Raw genomic sequence first — 15798 nt, forward strand, 5'->3', positions numbered from 1 at the left:
AGATATAGACGGGGGAGACGAATATGAATTATGTCATTCTTTTTTCGCTATATTCCTACCCTACTGTAGTAGCCTAAAATAAACGTCAATATAAACCGACCGCAGGTCAATTGCAAGTGGGTTTTGTGATAATAATTAAGGCGGATCGTTTGCGGGGTGCTTGCGTCCCTCTCCACAATCCTATTTGTCACTTACAACAACATTGCATCCTGCCATCCTCAATATAAGGGGTTTTTAAAAGCCTAATTTATGCCCCGTCGCGCGGCGGTGTCGCGCCGTGCGGGCCGAAAATAGCAGACCTACAAGCTCACGCTTTGCAGGTCTGCTATTTTAGGCCCGCGCGACACCGTCGTGCTGACGAAGTGTCTTTATAGACAGTATTCTCTCTCTCTCTCACAAACACACACACACACACACACACACCCGCACATGCTCAGTCCGCAGCCTGTGTGTGTGTGTTTTCCCCACTTCCCAGCTAGCTCTCTCCTCGTCCTCGACTATATTAGAGCTCCTCCCTGGCGTGCGTGCGTGCGCGCGCGCGAGAGAGGAGGAGGAGAGGAGGAGGAGGAGGAGAAGAAGAAGAAGACGAGGAGGAGGAGGAGGAGGAGGAGAGAGAGGTGTGCTGTGCTGTGAGAGGCAGGGAGGCAGCAGCAGCAGCCCATGCAGCAGCAGCCAGCATAGGGCTCTCCATCATCCATGGACCGATAGAGGAGAGGAGAGATTCCCCGGAGGAGCCGACGAGAGGAGAGAGAGAGAGAGCAGCCGTCGTCAAGGGAGAGAGAGAGGCCTCTAGTACAGGTAGAGACTGCTCTTGTCGTGTGTGTGTGTGTGTGTGTGTGCGTGTGTGTGTGTGTGTGTGTGTGTGTGTGTGTGTGTGTGTGTGTGGAGGAGACTGGAGAGGTGATGGATGCTTGTTGTTGCTCTATCTATAGGGCTATAGCTGCTGCTTCCAGATTCAGATTCCGTGTTGTTTGTTTCACTGGTTGCTGCATATACACACTGTCTTCTTGTGTGAGGCGTTCCGCTCGAGGGGGGATGCCCGTTTGGCTGGTGCGTGCAGCGTGTGCACGCGCGCGTGTGTGTGTGCGTGTGTGTGTGTGTGTGTGTGTCCGCGCGCGCGTGCGTGCGTTGCCGCGCGATGGAAACCCGCGATGAAGATGATGATGCTGCTGCTGCTGCTGCTGTATCTGCACGAATGGATTTGCTTCCCTTTTTTGCGCATTAATAACTACATAGATACTCGGTACCCCCTTAAAAACAACAACAACAAGGGAACAAGTGTCATTGTTGAGCCAGACTACTGTATATCTTCCTGTTCATTAGAGTGGAATGGACAATGAAATAAGTAGCCTATATAGCTTATGTTGGGACCACATGGATTATCTTAGAAGTACAGTATATGCAGTCTATGTATGGGGATTTACTGTGGGGCTCCCACATCCACGCCAGTTATACTGTATGTTATGATGATAATGATGCCATGTGTCAGATACAGACAAGCAATTAAAGCAAGTCGCTTTTGCTCAAGTGCACAACAATTAACCACTTATTAAACCCTCTTATTCTCGGTAAAGAGGTAAAGAGAGTTATAACTGTAGCTATACTTAATTGGACCGCTTTTTTCTGTCTCTGTACGCCAAATCTCGTTAATTGCCAAAAATTGCCAATTTACACGGTGTCAGTTTGTAGATCTGCTATTTTTGGCGAATGCCCCCCCCCCCCCCCCCCCATTCCCCCCCAGATGCTGGGGTTCAAGTGGTTCAAGAAAGAAAGAATGAACACATGCCATGCAACATGGATATGATTTGGACGTGAGCCATTTGTCGAACCATATGGCATCATCGGTGGTCAAAGAGTGAAAAACACATCACAGCTGTTTGTTCTGAGACTACTATACCGTTATTTACACGTAGACAATTTGATACCACTGTGTCCTCTTCACAGGGCAGTTGAGCGCAATGCTCGATTCATAGGGTCAGTATGTTTCCGTCCTATACCACGGTGACGGTGTCGCATGCTGAAAATAGCAATATCTACGAGCTCACACAACTTGTAGAGTTTGGCTATTTTTCGGCCATCATAAGTATAAGTATAAGTGCGGGGAGCTCAAGGATTAAGGCAGAAGGAAAGTGACTTTGCATGGGTTGCAGGTGTCATATGTCATGGTGGTGGTGGCCAAGCCTTGCTGGCAGGAGCAGAGGGGACTGCAGAGAGAGTGTGTGTTGTTGGGCCTGGGATAGCCCTCTGCTGATGCTGAGAGGGGAGGGGTGGGGAAGGGGGGGGGGGGGGTATTGGCGCACCCCTCGATTAGCCATCCAAACAGTGCGGGATCTCCTCTCTCTCTGCTTCTCTCTCTCTCTCTCTCTCTCTCTCTGCTTCATTCTCTATCCCTCCCTCTCCCTCCCTCCTTTGCTTCTCTCTCTCTCTTCTCTCTCTCTGTCTCTGCCTCTGTCTTTCTCTCTCTCTCTCTCTCTCTCTCTCTGCTTCTCTCTCTCTCTCTCTCTCTCTCTCTGCTTCTCTCACTCTCTCTCTCTCTCTCTCTCTCTCTCTCTCTCCTCTCTGCTTCATTCTCTATCCCTCCCTCTCCCTCCCTCCTTTGCTTCTCTCTCTCTCTTCTCTCTCTCTGTCTCTGCCTCTGTCTTTGTCTCTCTCTCTCTCTCTCTCTGCTTCTCTCACTCTCTCTCTCTCTCTCTCTCTCTCCTCTCTGCTTCATTCTCTATCCCTCCCTCTCCCTCCCTCCTTTGCTTCTCTCTCTCTCTTCTCTCTCTCTGTCTCTGCCTCTGTCTTTGTCTCTCTCTCACTGGTGTACTGGTGCATTACTGCTCCCTGTTCACTTCTGTGAGTGTAATCAGTCTGTCAGCAGAGTGGAATCAGAGAGTTGGCACGCGCACGCACGCACACACACACGCACGCGGTCGCGGATGGACGGACGGACAGCCACCTCCCTGTCCAGATGATCTCATAACGTACATCTTCTCACATGCTACAGGTCTGTTTTTAATAATTAGCCTATTTTTTTTTTTGTGGGAAAAGGGTATAATTATTGAACTGTAATTACAACGCAGAAGACAGCAACAACCACAGTTACAGGAATTCAGGCGTGAGGTGTAGTAGTACAGCAACTGGATATCCCAAACAAAGGCGCTGAGGTTTTGCATATAGAGCACAGAGCATACAAAGTACTTTCAGTAACAGTACGTTGGCAGAGAAGCATAAGGATATATGAGGTTTCCACAGGGCTCATCAATATGTCCGTACAGAGTAGCATAAGGACATATGAGGTTTCCACAGGGCTCATCAATATGTCCATACAGAGTAGCATAAGGACATATGAGGTTTCCACAGGGCTCATCAATATGTCCATACAGAGTAGCATAAGGACATATGAGGTTTCCACAGGGCTCATCAATATGTCCGTACACGGACACATGTGACAAGAGCAAGACACAAATGTTTGATTTTCTTCTTTACACATCATTATAATGTTCTTATTTTAATCATAAAATCCAATTACTGAATGTCAATTCTCCAGCTTTATGACACATACAGTATAAGGACTAAAGGGAGTCCATTAGTACTAGTGATTCGCAAGTGTTTTTTTTGCAAGAACCCCTTAATTAACTCTAAGAGTGTACAATGAGTTACAGACTTGTTGTGCTCATTCATCAGGGCTATCTCTTTATGTGTTTCTGGTAATATTATTGGCTACTCATTTGTATGTCCGTGGCAAAAATGGAATTTCGACAAAAATGGTGGCTCGTTATAGACACATTCGTTGCCTACTTTCAACCTTTCAACCCCCCCCCCCCCCCCTCACCCCCAATAGTAAAAAGAATATCAACAAGCTGACAACGCGATGGGACGTGTTATGATCAGCTATTTTTGCTATTTGTAACACAATTGTTAAAGAACCACTTCACCACTTTTCAACCTACCATCATATTATCGGTCCTCACTAATGTTCATGATAAGATGCCACCATTTTTTTCTACTCTGTCTGTGTCTCATAGGGCTGTGGGCAGTTCATCTATTAGCTTGGGGAATCCAAACTGCAGGCTTTCTATTCCTGAAATGTTGCAATGCGATAATGGAAGCCATCGTTCTTCTAACGATAATACAAATCTTTTAATCTTGCAAGAAGAAATCTGCCTAATGATGATGTCACTGGTGGACAGGTTTCTGAACTGCCCACAGCTAGCCCTCCTATGAGACAGACTGAGTAGAAACAATTGTGGCATTTTATCATTAACATTAGTCAGGACCAATAATAAGTTGAAAAGTGGTTGAAGTGGTCCTTTAAGACAAGTGGTCACCTTTTGTTATGCTTCACTTGTTGATGATGGTTCACTTGTTGATGATGTAGCGTAATGAAATACAGTAGATGTTAGTAGTGTTACTACTACCGACCGACATCCATGTCAGCTATGTTCCATTGTAGCTCTGGTCCATAGCTCTAATGCATCCATGTCAGCTATGTTCCATTGTAGCTCTGGTCCATAGCTCTAATGCCTTTGCATCCATGTCAGCTATGTTCCATTGTAGCTCTGGTCCATAGCTCTAATGCCTTTGCATCAGAGCATCATATGTTCCATTGTAGCTCTGGTCCATAGCTCTAATGCCTTTGCATCAGAGCATCATATGTTCCATTGTAGCTCTGATCCATAGCTCTAATGCCTTTGCATCAGAACATCATATGTTCCATTGTAGCTCTGGTCCATAGCGCTAATGCCTTTGCATCAGAGCATCATATGTTCCATTGTAGCTCTGGTCCATAGCTCTAATGTTACTACTACCGACCGACATCCATGTCAGCTATGTTCCATTGTAGCTCTGGTCCATAGCTCTAATGTTACTACTACCGACCGACATCCATGTCAGCTATGTTCCATTGTAGCTCTGGTCCATAGCTCTAATGTTACTACTACCGACCGACATCCATGTCAGCTATGTTCCATTGTAGCTCTGGTCCATAGCTCTAATGTTACTACTACCGACCGACATCCATGTCAGCTATGTTCCATTGTAGCTCTGGTCCATATAGCTCTAATGCCTTTGCATCAGAGCTCATCCATGTCAGCTATGTTCCATTGTAGCTCTGGTCCATAGTTCTAATGCCTTTGCATCAGAGCATCATATGTTCCATTGTAGCTCTGGTCCATAGCTCTAATGCCTTTGCATCAGAGCTATGCTACTCTCGTCTTCCTGCGCTCGCATGAAATGCAAGCCATACTGTAGTGAAAATAAAAATAACGTTTTCGCTACTCACCAATACAAATGCGGCTTGTGTTACTAGAAAGCCTACTTTCTGCGGTGGACACACTTTGAGCCCCCCACCACATGTATAAAATTCACTTTTTGGCCAGAAAAGGATTTATTTTCACCGGAAGGAAAAATCTTTTCTATATGGGGTTTTCTCTTGGCAATATCAGTAGAGGGCGCAGTGCAGTAACTAAAAGTATTTTTCTTCCGGTGAAAAAAAATCCCTTTCTGGCCAAAAAGTGCATTTTATATGCGTGTAGGCTTTATAATAAAAACATCACACCCGTGGGAACTGAGTGGTGCAACCCCCCCCCCCCCCCCTCTCTCATTAGCAGGCAACAGTGCAGCACTATATCTCTCTCTCTGTTTTTGGCACAACAGCACCACTTTTGCCACTACTGGTACTCATAGTAACATAGTCACATACATAGTCACATACATAGGTTAACACGGACATTGCTCATGCGAAAACATTCTCTTTATTTTTGCCAGGGGTCCATACAGTATTCTTTGTTTGTGTAAATCACAGTATGTCTGGAGGAAATCTAGGAACCACTGCATGGCTTTTAAAATGAATCCAATTTCCTATATTTAGTATTCTTTGTGTTCTAACTTATCTGACATGTTGTGGACTGATAAAATGTAAGCCCATCCATCCAACAGTCAGTGTGGCTAATTGCAGTTCTCATTCCACTGTATTCCATCTAATGCTCTACCATCTGTCTCTTTCCTCTTGGGTAGAACTGAGCTCATATATCACCACAGTTAACTCCCCCCAAACATCTATCCACAATCACACTTCATTCATTATCCTATACATAACCCAAGAGCTGTGGATTTGTGCACTTGGAATGCACTGAACACACAAGTCCACTCCAAACGTGGCACAAAAATCAGTCGGTCTGGCCTTTAGTCTGCTTGTATGTGTGTTGCGTTTGTCAGAAATAGCTTGGCTAACAAAAATGTCAGATTTTTTGCCTCATATTTTGGCCATAGGGTGCCCAGAGCCATTAAGATAGAAAGAGTTGTGCCATCTCCGATTCTCCGTTCTCCATCGGCCCAGGCACAAACACATTGTTTCTGATTTCTCATTAATGCAACTCTTATCTCAATGGCTCTGGAATTGTATACATTGCTTGCCTGCATCCAGATCATTGTGATTGATTGATTGAATACTGTATTAGTGAGAAATGTAAACAAAGTCCTGGGTACTTGTTTCCATTGTGGTCCTACAGGTATTAGCCTATTCAATTCAATCTTCAGTTAATCAACATAGCATAAAGAATTAACGCAATATTACACAACAGGTCGTTTCGAGGAAGCAATCTGATTGGTTGAAACAGCCTTCTAGCCGTGCTTCAAACCAGCATCATGGAACACCTAATTAAAACAAAGAATTCAGCCGTGTTGTTCTCCCAGAGCACAGCAGACTCAGTGGCTAGGCTAGCTAGTTTCTTGGGACATTTGTGGTCGTAGTGGCTTCATCTGTCATTAAAAAAATATGATTTTTTTTTGGCGACTATCTTAGTTTTATTAAGGGTAACTGTTGTATAATCGCAATATTGCTTAAATACATGTCATCAACAAAAATACACTCACAGTGCTCAGTCCACTGAATGGACTGCTTCAGTCAGCCAGCCTATACATTGTAGGCTCACTGACTGAAGACTGAAGCAGTTAATATGCTTGTATGTAATTACTAATTAGGCCCTAATACATCACTGCTGTTTGTTTTCATCAATGTCCGACGTGTCGTGCTTTGACATAATTTGTCTGTGTCATTTTGTGACCGTGGACAAAGTGTGTGCTCACTCTCTCTCTCTCTCTCTCTCCATTAATTAATTGCCATGTGGTGGCGTTTGTTTTAGCTTTCAATGACACAGACGAGACACTACAGTAGCAGTAAGAGGAACCTAAAACAAGCCTGAAAACACGCATGGTTGTTGATGACTGTCACTACAAACACATGCAGAGTGTTGTCAACTCAGACGGATGTCAACCAAAGTGCTACACAGAGCAAAACGACAAAACAGCACAATAAGTAAAATACAAATAGAATACAAAATGAAAGCAAGCAACACAACAATAACACTAGGGCAAGGTCTTGGGGTGCCAGGCTGTTTTTAGATTATAGATACAGCATTTCTTTACCTCGCTGGTATAGGCCCGCTGCCGAATGTGCATGGCAGCATGGTTTTCCCATTGCAATCACGAGCCAAGACACCACACCATCTGTTACATTTAGCTTCCAACTGTGTAACCTCTTCGCTTCTCCAGGCATTTGTTCTGGCACTTACGCAACAGTTTCCCAGCTATTTCTCAAAATGTTAAGTTTCTGGATAGTTTCTTTAATTAAGCCTGTGGCAGCGGCAAAACAACGGGCCCAGTTGTTGCAGCCTTGTTCGGGGCATGGCAGCATCGTATGATGACAGCCTTGTTCGGGGCACGGCAGCATCGTATGATGAAATATAAGTTAGGCTTTAGTGGAGCGTTGTTCGGGGCACGGCAGCATCGTATGATGAAATATAAGTTAGGCTTTAGTGGAGCGTTGTTCGGGGCACGGCAGCATCGTATGATGAAATATAAGTTAGGCTTTAGTGTAGCGTTTTGCAGCCTTGTTCGGGGCATGGCAGCATCGTATGATGAAATATAAGTTAGGCTTTAGTGTAGCGTTTTGCAGCCTTGTTCGGGGCATGGCAGCATCGTATGATGAAATATAAGTTAGGCTTTAGTGTAGCGTTTTGCAGCCTTGTTCGGGGCATGGCAGCATCGTATGATGAAATATAAGTTAGGCTTTAGTGTAGCGTTTCCATCCATTATGAAAATGAATGAGTTTGATTTTTTTAATAACAAGTAAAGTGTAGATAAACTTCTTTCTTTCTTTCTTTCTTTCTTTCTTTCTTTCTTTCTTTCTTTCTTTCTTTCTTTCTTTCGGGCCCACATACAGTTAGATTATCACTGAGAACCGTATTGTGCATTAGAGCATGAATTCATCCACTTCTCACTTGAATTGGTGCCAGCTGCTGTGTAGCTACTGTATAAGGTTATTCTAAGCGTCTTCCTTGTTGTTTAATATTCTCTGCACTACTGTGATGTTGTACTTACTCAACATTAAAGACTGAGGGGCTCCTGCTATGGGAGGAGTTGGCCTGTTGTCTCTGTTGGGTGGAAACCTCATATGTCCAAAACTGTTACTTTTCAGGATTCAAATAATGCTTTTTGCAAAATGTAGCAGATGTACAAGTTCAAAATGTGTCGTTTCACGCCATGTTTTGGGCTTGCAGATCTGTTACCTTTGATGCTTTTGTGTGACACTGTAGTTAGTATACCGGTAATCGAGTAGTTGTGTTCATTTAATATTTGCAGATAGGAGGTTTCAGCGATATGATACATATGCAAATGTGGTCTAATGCTACTATATTGCCTAAGCAGGGCTTCTCCTGACTCATTGAGGTGTTACTACACACAACAGTAAGCATGATCATGACTATATGCGCAACAAATAAAAGGCAACAGGCCCGTGTAACCTCATTTGACATTTTCCTGTTGTTTTATTGTTTATTTCTATAATGCTTGAGTAAATGAAATCCCAGTTAACAAGATGGTTAAAAAAATAGTAATTGCATTACAACATTGGAAGGGGGGACGGGAGCGAGTGTGAGCAGAGGGGAAGGGAGTGGAATGCCATAAATAAACCATTTGATTTGCTGATAGGCAACAACAATGATACTTTTATTGTCAATTGTCAATTTGGTGATTTTCCTTTGAGGGCTGGCTAAAACCTGTTTGAGGAGCAGAAAATAAATCTTCTATGCAGGAAAAAACCATGGCAACAAATATCCTTGTTCTGTATGTGTCTATTACAGTCAAGAATTTGTTGATGGATGTGATTTCCTTACTTCTGAACATATGAAATAATTAATTCATTATTTATCCCGTCCTTGTTTACACCATCAAGAAAATGAGTTTACATTATCCTTTAATTGGGCATCTCTCCAATTTCTGAGATGCCCACATTTTCACAACATTTTGAGATGAACAAATCGATTGGGTCGAATAATAAATGACTGCGACTTTCATAGATCTAAGAGAGTCTGGAGTTGCTTTATTTAATATTGTATTGTCTAAAGTCTAAACAATAATGGCATGCAAGAAATAATTGCACGACAGCCTATTGACAAACATCTCATTCAATCATTCATCATTGCCTTGCTCTAAATTAAACAATATATTTATTTAAGATGGATCTCCTTAGATTTCCTTTAAGTCTACAGTCTTGCCTGAAGGTCTATGATCGAAAGCTTGCTATTTAAAGAAATCCGATTTTACATAGTTTTGAGTGTGCAGAGGCTGCCTTTTATTATTCATTTGGTTTCCTTTTGGATCCAGCACCTCACATAAGTCTACTGGCACTATTTATTCTGCAGTCTTTACCACTGTTTCTTCTTGGACCTGTATGTATACCAGGGGTTCTCAACCCGTGAGCTGGTGAGCCATGGGGATATTGCACGTGGGCTCCTAAATAATTGGCAAAACACTAAGATTTTAATGATAATATGACATGCATTCACAATCGAATGACATGATCATACAAATAAACATGATGGTGAAAATGCACACGGAACAGCCATCTGGCCACTTAACATGGCAGCCGTGATCCAGAAAAGCTACCACTGATTTATACCCTATAGGCCAGATTTATACCCTAGCTGTTCCTCCAAAGACCACCTGTCGAGAGAGCCACTGATCCATGTATTGCAGCGCGTCCTTCTTTTGTTTTAATCTCATTCGACTCATTAAATGATAAAACTATAGTTTTATCAATGTCGCATCAATATTCAGTCTTGGAGATCACGAATGAAAGCTGCCTGTGTGTAAAATATCAATCTAAGATTTGACAAAGCTCAAGAGATCGGCTGCTATAGCATCTCTGTCTCTGTCTCTGTCTGTCTCTCTCTCTCTCTCTCTCTCTCTCTCTCTCTCTCTGTTGCCACACAAAAGTAGTAAAAATAGCAGATCTACACACATTTTGAAATGATGTTAAAATAATAATAAAACGGGAACGGTTCTAGAAATTATATCATCTTTTATAAACCAAGCCGTGCAAGCACTGTCCTAATTGGGTGAAATTACTGACTAAAACGGATAGATTGGAGCTACAGCTATATAACTTACTGTATAAGCTAAGTCTATTTCATTTAATGTAAACCTGAGAGTGTACATATGGAACCAAATGGACCCTTAGTAGTCCAGTTGGTTCAATGTGTACACTCTCAGAGTTAAAAACCCATTAAGCGTCCATTTGGAACCCCCACCAGGAACCCTGAGGGACCCCACTTTGAGACCCACTGCATGGGGTAGCAGAGTGTTTCCAGAGCGCCAACATGCACAATAATAGCACCCTGACTGTTTGACCAGAATGGAACAGACTAGAGCCTTGATTAGTATAATTGGTAAGAACTGTGAAGGATGTAAGGAAGAGGTCGCAATCTATTTCCAATATGGCCGCTGTGCATAGAGCCTAGTATACTATCATGTTAAACTAGCGCTGCATGTCAATTCTTTAATAGCCTACTAGTACACGTAGACTAGTACATTTTATTCACCCGGACAGACTGATGAATTAGCAAATGTAGCAGTTCAGTAGACGGAAATGAGATTGCACCTATGGAATAAAAAGAGATGTGGTCAAACAAATCGCCAGCTGCCACATTAACCTTGAAGACAACAGGCTGTCATTGATCTCCATGGATTTAATCTCCCTTCCCCTATAGGGAATAGAGATTCCCCGCACGCACGCACGCACGCACGCACGCACGCACGCACGCACGCACGCACGCACGCACGCACGCACGCACGCACACGCACACGCACACGCACACACATATCCACATCCAACACACACTTGCTCACCCTATCACATTTCGGAGATATTGGTTTAGCAATGGAGTTCGCCAGGCTCGTTTTCTCCTCGATGTGGCCTAACTCATCCTTCTGTTTCTGTGTGCAGATCAATGTGCACACTGCTTGCGTGTGTGCATGTGTGTGTGTGCGCTGTTTAATGCAGCGGTGTTAATTAGACCTCTGGGGTGAATTGACAGGCGAATAATTTTGATCCATTGACATCCAGGTTGTATCCACTGCAGGAAGGAACTGTGGGCTTCCACTGAGGGCTCTCACTGCTAAGGTTGAAAATGGCTCATTGTGTGTGTGTGTGTGTGTGTGTGTGTGTGTGTGTGTGTGTGTGTGTGTGTGTGTGTGTGTGTGTGTGTGTGTGTGAGAGAGAGAGAAACTAGTGTGAACTTACTGACCCGAACAAAATTTGTTTCTCAAACCTCACTATTTTTAAGGATCAGCACTGTCTGTCTGTCTGTCTGTCTGTCTGTCTGTCTGTCTGTCTGTCTGTCTGTCTGTCTGTCTGTCTGTCTGTCTGTCTGTCTGTCTGTCTGTCTGTCTGTCTGTCTGTCTGTCCGTCCGTCCGTCCGTCCGTCCGTCCGTCCGTCCGTCCGTCCGTCCGTCCGTCCGTCCGTCCGTCCGTCCGTCCGTCCGTCCGTCCGTCCGTCCGTCCGTCCGTCCGCACCACTTACTTCAGACAGATCTGATTTTGAGTGGTGCAGCCACTCCAAGGAACAGCAATGTGTGTCCTTATGTCTGTCTGTTTAGGGTACCAACAGGTGACAAAGTGGCGCTGGCACTGGGAGTGACAGCCCCGCCCCCTGCTATTAATTTCAATGGAAGTTGCTCAGTGGCCTTTTGAAGCACCCGGAAGACTGCCGGAAGTACCATTATAAGGTTATAAGGTTGAGAACGGTCTCAAATTTGAGGTCAGGGTTGACGCACGTTACGCACATGACATCACTGAACGTCTGGGGGCTTCAGTACAGTACAGTACAGTACAGTACAGTACAGTACAGTACAGTACAGTACAGAACAGTACAGTACAGTACAGTACAGTACAGTACAGTACAGTACAGTACAGTACAGTACAGTACAGTACAGTACAGTACAGTACATAGTCCGACAGCCCAATAGTCCGACATGTGTACTAAGAGTCCGACAGCCAATAGTCCGACAACCAATAGTCTGGCACCCCAATAGTCCCACATGCCAATGTACTAACAAGTGGCATGGCTTTTGGCCAAACGAGGCATGAGTTATGCCTGTTCAAAGTAACGATTGCTATAGGGCCCCCCTTTGGCCAATTGATTGGAGTAAGACTGGTTTCAGCATGACCCTCTACCATACTGTAAAGTTTCATAAACATTCATAAAAATGTACTCCTGATTTTTTGTTTGTATACTTTCCACCCGTATTATTTTGACCGTACGTAGTACGTATTTTGCTGATTGTCGTTGTCGGTATACTACCTCCAGGGCTGCAGCATGTTTACTTCAATCAAGACGTTCGAGGGGCAGCAGTACTCCACCCTGAAGAGGCAGTGCTTACAGAGTGGCCTGCTGTTCGAGGACCCCCGCTTCCCCGCACAGGACGACTCCCTCTTCATCCATGGCAACAGGATCGGACGTGTGGTGTGGAAGAGACCGCGGGTGAGTGAGTGAGTGGAATAGCCTCCGGCGACCCTGCATGCCAAACCACCCCGCAAAATAATTTAGTTGGATCAGGGGTCTTCAACGTTTTTCAGGCCAAGGACCCCTTAGCTGAGAGACAGAGATGTAGCAGGGACCCCCCCAGCCAACTACATGTTGTGTATACCAGTGGTTTTCAACCCTTTTCATATCAAGGCGACAAGGCCCATTATTTATTCGGCATTTGAGCCACGGACCACCATTTGATGAGATCTAGCCTCTCAGACCCAACACTTAGAATATGTTGTTACTTGTTAGTGTTTGTCCACAATTCCATGCTGTATTGACGTGGTACCATATGAGGGATAACAGGCAAATGGATAACAAAAGCCATCAAAATAACAATTCTTCTAACTCTTGAGAGCGTAAAATGAAACCAAATGGACCCGTGACTCCGTGAGGGTCTATTTGGTCTATTTACGCTCTCAAGAGTTAAAGATCTACGAGGGTCCATTTGTTTACCAACTCTCCATCATTTAGCTGGGGACCACCTGGAACCCCCTCAAGGACCACTGGTGGTCCATGGACCACCGGTTGAAAACCACTGTTCGTGTATTGCAGATTCAACTTTTACATAGACTTCATAGATATGTAGACCTGATCTACAACTTGTAGATCTGCTATTTTTGGCTATTGTTCCCCATCACACAAAGATTTGGACCCCCTGTAGTTACTGTGAGGACTCCGACCACCCTAGGAGTCAGTAGTCACGGACCCCCCTGTTGAATACCCCCGAGTTAGATAGATGCACACCTTTTACCAAGCTGCAAAAGCTGCCGACGCAACTTGTGCATATCAATGGTCCATGTGTGACCTGTTAAGTAGCCTACTGTAGGCTAGTCTGTAGGCACATAGCTATAGGCTACTGTGTGTTGACATGTCGGAACCAGTAGGTTATCAACACAGTATTATGGTGCTTTAACACTTTATACCAGCCTTTCTGGTAGAGTGTGTTGTTACTGTTGTTTTATGGTCGTTTGAATGTATACATTTGTCACGAGTTGACTCTCTTACACTATAGCTGTGCTGTGCACATGTAGGCACACGCGTGTTTGCGCGTGCGTGCACATGACGTCATTAAAATGCTGTGGTACAAAATCACTATTACACCACTGCTCACAATGCTGCACATATTATGCACGCACACACAGGTCCGGATTAACCCCCGATCGTCTTTTAGCTCCCCTGAGAGTTGAGGGCCCCTCCTGGACGCCGACCCCCACTGGCCCAATTGCGAATCTGTCCTTGTGCACGCACGCACGCACGCACGCACGCACGCACGCACGCACGCACGCACGCACGCACGCACGCACGCACCCACGCACCCACGCACCCACGCACCCACGCACCCACGCACCCACGCACCCATGCACTCATGCACTCATGCACCCATGCACATATCCACGCAACATCACCAGCAGCATCCTTCCACTCAGCAGACGCCAGTGGTCCATCCAACTATTCTCCTCCTTCCGGATGGCATGATGCCGCATGCACAGACAGACAGACGGCGAGCGTTTAATCGTCATGGAAACTGGGTCACGCAGATTGTATGTTTCCGTCTCCATGGCAATGTCGTCAGGCAGCCGTCCGTTAAGCGAAGCGTGGGATCGCTCAGCAGAGAGAGAGAGAGAGAGGCTTAAAGTGCTCGTTCTCAATGTGGGGTCCGTGGACCCACCACAGTGGTTCCTTGAGGTGCTTCCAGGGGGTCCCCCCAGAAAAATTACTCATTTAGACCTGAGGGCGATTCTAAAAAAAAAGGCTTCTAAATCTTAACAGTTTTTAGAAACACCTATGTTTCTATGACAGTGGTGCTCAACCATCTTCATGTCAAGGACCCCCAGGATTATCTGTATTTGGCCCCCATCTGAAAGTTTGTAGTTCCAGGGACCCCCCAGAAGCAAAGATTTGAGCCAAAAAACTGTTTAACCACTTGTCTTTTTAGATGGCACATATTAGTTTGGGGGTGCTTGACATGACAACGTCTGAGAACCACTGGCATAAAGAATTGGGAGGCAGTGGGAGTCTGATTAGGTTAAATACAGTTCACCTAAACCCTCTATTCTTAGTAAAACGGACCTGAGTTGCAACTGTACTGGGAGTCTGGGACCGCTCTTTTTCTCTACACCAAATTTCTGCTAAAAATAGCCGATCTACAAGCTCACAGCGCTCACATGCGTTGTGGGCTTGTAGAACAGCTATTTTTGGCTAACATTTCCCCACCCTCAAATATGGATGCTATGGGGTTCAAGGGGTTAAATTCATATGAGAATAATATGAATTATTATTATGTTATAATTTGGCATTCACATAAAACAATATGTTTTAAACACATTGGGGGGGGAAATGGTTTGAGGAACTAAAGCTTCCACACCTCCAACATTCAGTTTGTGTTCATAGCAGTCCACCTTGGTAAAGCTCACCTCATCCCTCAACATATACAAGGAGTTTTATATCATCAATATACATTTAATTGAACGTCTTTACAGTAGAGGGGCTTCCAGAGCATTGCACATATATCTGTTCTATTTTAAATGTTGGACATTTACAATGTTCATTTATGGGCCACTATCGTACTCAAAGTACTGGCAATAGAGCGTCGCAGTCCCACCCCCTTTCATGACGACGCCAGGCCCAGGAAATAATTCCCAATGCATTTTTCCCATAGACATTTCAAAACGTATTTATATAAATACCTTATAAGCGTCGTACAAAGCCAACTCGAGTCGTGACAAATCATGACAACAAACACAATATTTTGGACCAAACAAATAATTACAAAGAAGAAAAACAACAAAAAAAGTGTTGTAACCTGCCTTTTTTTTCTACTTTCTAATTCTTTGTTTGGCCCAAAACATTGTGTTTATTCTTATTGTCATGATTTGTCACGACAAGAGTTGGCTTTGTCCGTGGCGTAAACGTCTTTAAATAAATACTTTCTGAAAAGTCTATG

The 15798-nt window shown here is 44.4% G+C and overlaps 1 protein-coding gene across 1 annotated transcript in view; it reads left to right on the forward strand.

Moving 5' to 3' along the window:
- Positions 1-12641: 12641 nt before the first annotated feature.
- The window catches only part of capn5b (calpain 5b), a gene marked incomplete at both ends in the record, with an annotated part of 45900 nt that continues 42743 nt past the window's right edge, over positions 12642-15798 (forward strand). The window contains one exon of the mRNA XM_079507392.1: positions 12642-12806. Within this exon, the coding sequence (XP_079363518.1) occupies positions 12642-12806 (165 nt within the window). The remainder of the gene's footprint in view (positions 12807-15798) is intronic.

The sequence above is a fragment of the Electrona antarctica genome (assembly GCF_951216825.1).
Source record: "Electrona antarctica genome assembly, chromosome: 8".
NCBI classification, from domain to species: Eukaryota; Metazoa; Chordata; class Actinopteri; order Myctophiformes; family Myctophidae; genus Electrona; species Electrona antarctica.